This window comes from Opisthorchis viverrini (assembly GCF_000715545.1).
Source record: "Opisthorchis viverrini unplaced genomic scaffold opera_v5_347, whole genome shotgun sequence".
Taxonomy (NCBI): Eukaryota; Metazoa; Platyhelminthes; class Trematoda; order Opisthorchiida; family Opisthorchiidae; genus Opisthorchis; species Opisthorchis viverrini.
In genome coordinates, this window is record NW_008751997.1 from 526,760 (window position 1) to 531,502 (window position 4,743).

Sequence of the window (4,743 nt, forward strand, 5' to 3'; positions counted from 1 at the left end):
AGAGAGTAACGACCGTCTCCCAATGCTAACCAGGTGACTGTTGAGGTGTAACGATAAGCTTAAGGCGCTACACGTTTCCCAGCCGATCGGACACTCTCAGGTTTGCATATGTGCCACGGGTTTGCGCGCAGCGTCATCTTGCCGTTTCGCGACAGATGTCCGAGACTCCCTACTAAGTCCAATCGTTCGACTAGTGTTTGGAGGCAAATTCAACTAGAATTCCACGTTCATGTAATGATTTTAAAAAGCCGTTTTCATTCTGAAATGGCTGTACGCCAGTCCGACGCGCCGCGAACTGGCAGTTCTGTTAAGGTAGAAGAAAGGCACCAAGTTAATGAAAGTCGCCTCATTATCCACTTGGTACTTTGTTTGTGAAACTTGTGGTAAAGCAAGCACTGCCTTTCGGTGTTTATTTAGATTGACGTTCCGGTATTTCTGTGAAGCTTTGTTGGAATTGTATCCGCAAAGTACGGGGATTTTCAAGTGTACATTCTTCGGGGGGAGGTTGGTGAAATCATTCGTGAAAAGAGAGGACCAGAGCTTAACCGGGACCTCAGGTAGTCAAACTTGTTCATTTTTGTCCACTCAGCTCATCTATTGGACAGTTTCCCGAAATTCGTGGTTTCCTCCACGGCTTTCTTACATCATCGTCCTCCCCCTCATCGACAACAGTATCGACAACGAAAACGACAACAACTGCCACCTCAATCGGCTGGAGGCAGATCCTAATTTTAGCACCGTGCTTTGTCATCTCCTGATTACCGGCATAAGAAACAATTCGTTTTTTTTTAAAGTAGACAACTGGTTCATGTGCTCCCATAACCATTTGTTTCGCACTTTTTTCGCTTTGAATGCAGTTGCGAGGTCCATCAAGATACGACATTTGTACCGATGAATACTTTGAACTTTACGACGGGCCCAGCAGATTCTACCCAGTGATCGGAAAGTACTGTGGTTTGGACATTCCACCAATGGTTGTTTCCAGTGGTTACGCACTGTCCTACCGCGCGAGAATAATTTCAAACTCAAGCCATGTTGTCATGTTCTATAAACCAGGTGAGTGAGATGTACAGGCATGCGTAGGGTGTGTTCATTTTAGCGACACTTGCAGAAAGTGAAGTTTACTTCTACCGGCTCTTTTAAGGTGTGCTGGTCAGATCGTTTGCCCAAAATCTCCTCGCATACTCCTGACCCGAAACTCTTGCTGGTTAAAGGGGCCTTTGGTGTCTTGATCTGGGAAGACGGAACAAATCAGCGTGATGCCTGTTACGGTAGCTATCAGTGAACACTATCAAAGTCTTGAAATACACTCATTTGCAAACAAATTTGGTTTTGCGGGAGACTCGGTAACTGTGCCCACCCAATGGGCTCTAAGACGGGCGAAACCGGTGGTGGGCTGTCGAAGAATTTTCAGTAGCCTTATGAGTAGTATGTTACCTCTGTTTTTTTAGTTCTAATGAGGAGCACAGAAACCCGTATCTCACAAAGACGTTCCGCCCCCAGCAGATAGGGTAAACGTGTCGCGGCTTTACAACAATACAGCCGGGAGAGGGGCACATTTCCCTGGAAGTGTAGTTCACCCCGAGTTTGGAGCTCGAGGATGAAGAATATATTCCTGGGGAGATTCAGCGCACCATTTGGACGACCAATCAGATGCGGACAATCTGACAGCCAATCGATACACTCATGGTTGTTGATTGGCTGCGGAGCAATACGGTTGCGGTGGCACAATCTAGCAGCGACACCTTGGAAATTTGTCCACCTATGTGATGTAAGACACTCTTTAGAGCAACTAACACTGTCAGTTGAAGGGACGACCCACTCCTACGCTAGTCGCACAACAGCCCATCGTTGTGTGTTCCGAGTTAACGCACTGTAACTAGACTGTGTCAGAATGTATACGGACCGTTCAGCACTGGAATGAACCGAAACGTGGGGTGCAAGTTTTCAATCATCCTCATCGTCAGAGACCGAAACATCAATGTTGACACTAGTGCTTTACTACGTTACAGCCACTAAGTTCATCTAATTATATTTGATATCTTAAAATGAAAGGAAAAGATTGGGTGAGGGAGGCCTGCTTATCAAACGTGGGGTGCAAGTTTTCAATCATCCTCATCGTCAGAGACCGAAACATCAATGTTGACACTAGTGCTTTACTACGTTACAGCCACTAAGTTCATCTAATTATATTTGATATCTTAAAATGAAAGGAAAAGATTGGGTGAGGGAGGGATCCCTGCTTATCGCAAGCATTCTGAGTTGTCCACATTTCCAAGCGGGTAATCAGACAATCTGGAAACAAACTGACGGTGAAAACATCACTGACATCGATCATCCACCATTTCTTGAAATATCTCTAGCCAAGCGCAGGAAGGGTCATTGGGACCCATTCTGGAAGGCCTACCGCGCCAACAACACTCAAACTCTTCGTAATCCTTTTCATGCTCTTCTGGCAAACGCACCTCGTGATTTTCCTGTAGAAGACACGGAGAACAACACTCGAAATGGCCAAGTCACCGCATCTGAGGGTGCTGAATTTTTTTCGTGACTGACTACACAACGGAACACCCGTTTTCTAATTACATCGTTACGAACCGGCTGAGGGCATGCTAGACCAGCAACGCTTCTGAGACACCGGTGGTTAAAAACCTCATGGGGCCTCAAATTGTCCATTAATAGAAGCCATCTAAATCGTATCACGTGAGAACTTGGGAGACAAATGCGTAATGTTTGCCACAACAGTAGTTGCAGGATTTGTGAAATTCGTAATCACATTACCCTTGTTTGAGTGGTCTTCGTCCCCTACCAGAGCAGTTCGTCTGATTTAACGGTACAAAGCAAGGAAGCGCTGGACTCAGTTCTCACGCTTATTAGACGTTATCAGTAATGTATTTTCCATAAATCTTAGATGATGTAAATGCAGTTCGGTAATTTTTATCAACCAGATTGTTTCTAATTTTCAACATCCTCGTAGTTCGCCAGAATAACCAGAGAATTTCCAACTCAAATGAGTCATAGAAACTCTAAACTTGCCCGGTGCAAAATCTGGGATGCGCCCTCATTCGATTTAGCTAATGCAGCTTTCACCTCACTCACTCACTCACTCACTCACTCATTCACTCACTCACTCACTCACTCACTCATTCACTCACTCACTCACTCACTCACTCATTCACTCACTCACTCACTCACTCACTCATTCACTCACTCACTCACTCACTCACTCATTCACTCACTCACTCACTCACTCACTCATTCACTCACTCACTCACTCACTCACTCATTCACTCACTCACTCACTCACTCACTCATTCACTCACTCACTCACTCACTCACTCATTCACTCACTCACTCACTCACTCACTCATTCACTCACTCACTCACTCACTCACTCACAAAGCAAACAAGTAAATAATCACTCGCCTTTTTTGGAGCAGTATTGCACTTACTTTTCTTGGATCCCTTCTATCTTCACCATAGTCACTTGCGGAGGCACGATTTCTGTGAAAACACCCGGATATTTCGTGTCACCTGGCTATCCGCATACCCTGCCCTCAAATTTGCGTTGTCATTGGAGGTTAATACCATTCGAGGGCCTACCAGTGGTTGTAGAGTTCTCTGATATCCACGTAAGTTTATGGGCCTTAGAATGTCTGTTTTAATGGTCGTATAATTCTGTGTCAAATGTGAGCCGGTCAGTGAGTCAACACGTGACCACGTGATGTGAACTGTTTCACTGAAGGATGAGTGGTGCCACATCTGTTAATCACACTACTGATCTAACAGTCACGAGGCTGGAGGTAGCTTCTTCTAATTTGCAAGGTAGTACGTGAAAAGATCAGTTTTGATCAGTTCCAATGAAACAGCTCTCAGCTTCTAAGTGCAGATCGGCTTAGCTTACAGCATAGTCTTATGTGTGTGTGTGTGTGAGCGCGATGACTGACGTGTTTTGGGCTCTCGCCGTCCTCTTTCGGTTGTCTAGGAAAAACCTCTATGGCAAGCGATGAGATCACACCCCTGGCGCACCAGATGTGAACTCGAGGTTATTTCGGGTTCTGTTATCACTCACAAAACATCAGTGAAAATCAACTAACAAATAATAATGATAATAACAATAATAATAATAAAATTTTGCTCTCCAAGAAGCTTTCAAGCTCCGAAATTCGGAGGTACACAAGAGGAGACTCACGTCTCCATGTAAATGGCAGAAGAATGGCCTCTTTAGACAGAGCACCGGACACCACGACAGTTGGTGTTTCAGGGAACAGTATGCTGAACAAGTCGTCTAGTTGGAAATGTGGAACAAATCGTTGTATCTGCTAATTCGCCAATCTGTTGTATATGACGGGCTACTTAAATCTCGAAGAAATATCCCAGCCGGTCCCGAACATAAACCGATGCGCAGAGTTATCAGCCGCCAAGTGAAAGTGAGCTTGCCATCCGACCGTGAAGTATGGTGGACACAGAAAGCCAAAGAAATGGAAGAGGCCCAGAAAGCGGGTAATGTCCGGAGAGTATTTCAGTTGATCCGTGCGACTGGTACCCGGAATCTACCTGTGAGTGGAACCATCAAATATCAGAATGGAACAACCATCTCGGACAAAGAAGAACGCCTCGACCGGTGGGCCAAATACTCCGAACAACAACTGTCGTGGCCACTAGCCGACACTCATCGACAGCCCACAGGTGAAGTAGAACCCTGGACGGTGAACGTGGAACCACCTACGGCCTCGGAGGTTT

The 4,743-nt window shown here is 45.6% G+C and overlaps 2 protein-coding genes across 2 annotated transcripts in view; one reads left to right on the forward strand and one right to left on the reverse strand.

Annotated features, from left to right (window-relative positions):
* Positions 1-4,743, reverse strand: part of T265_10167 (hypothetical protein) — a gene marked incomplete at both ends in the record, with an annotated part of 76,689 nt that overhangs the window by 53,494 nt on the left and 18,452 nt on the right. Inside the window, one exon of the mRNA XM_009176458.1 lies at positions 2,330-2,477. Within this exon, the coding sequence (XP_009174722.1) occupies positions 2,330-2,477 (148 nt within the window). The remainder of the gene's footprint in view (positions 1-2,329; positions 2,478-4,743) is intronic.
* T265_15069 (hypothetical protein) overlaps positions 1-4,743 on the forward strand; it is a gene marked incomplete at both ends in the record, with an annotated part of 24,731 nt that overhangs the window by 9,083 nt on the left and 10,905 nt on the right. Inside the window, 2 exons of the mRNA XM_009176459.1 lie at positions 858-1,056; positions 3,484-3,632. Coding sequence (XP_009174723.1) covers positions 858-1,056; positions 3,484-3,632 — 348 coding nt within the window. The remainder of the gene's footprint in view (positions 1-857; positions 1,057-3,483; positions 3,633-4,743) is intronic.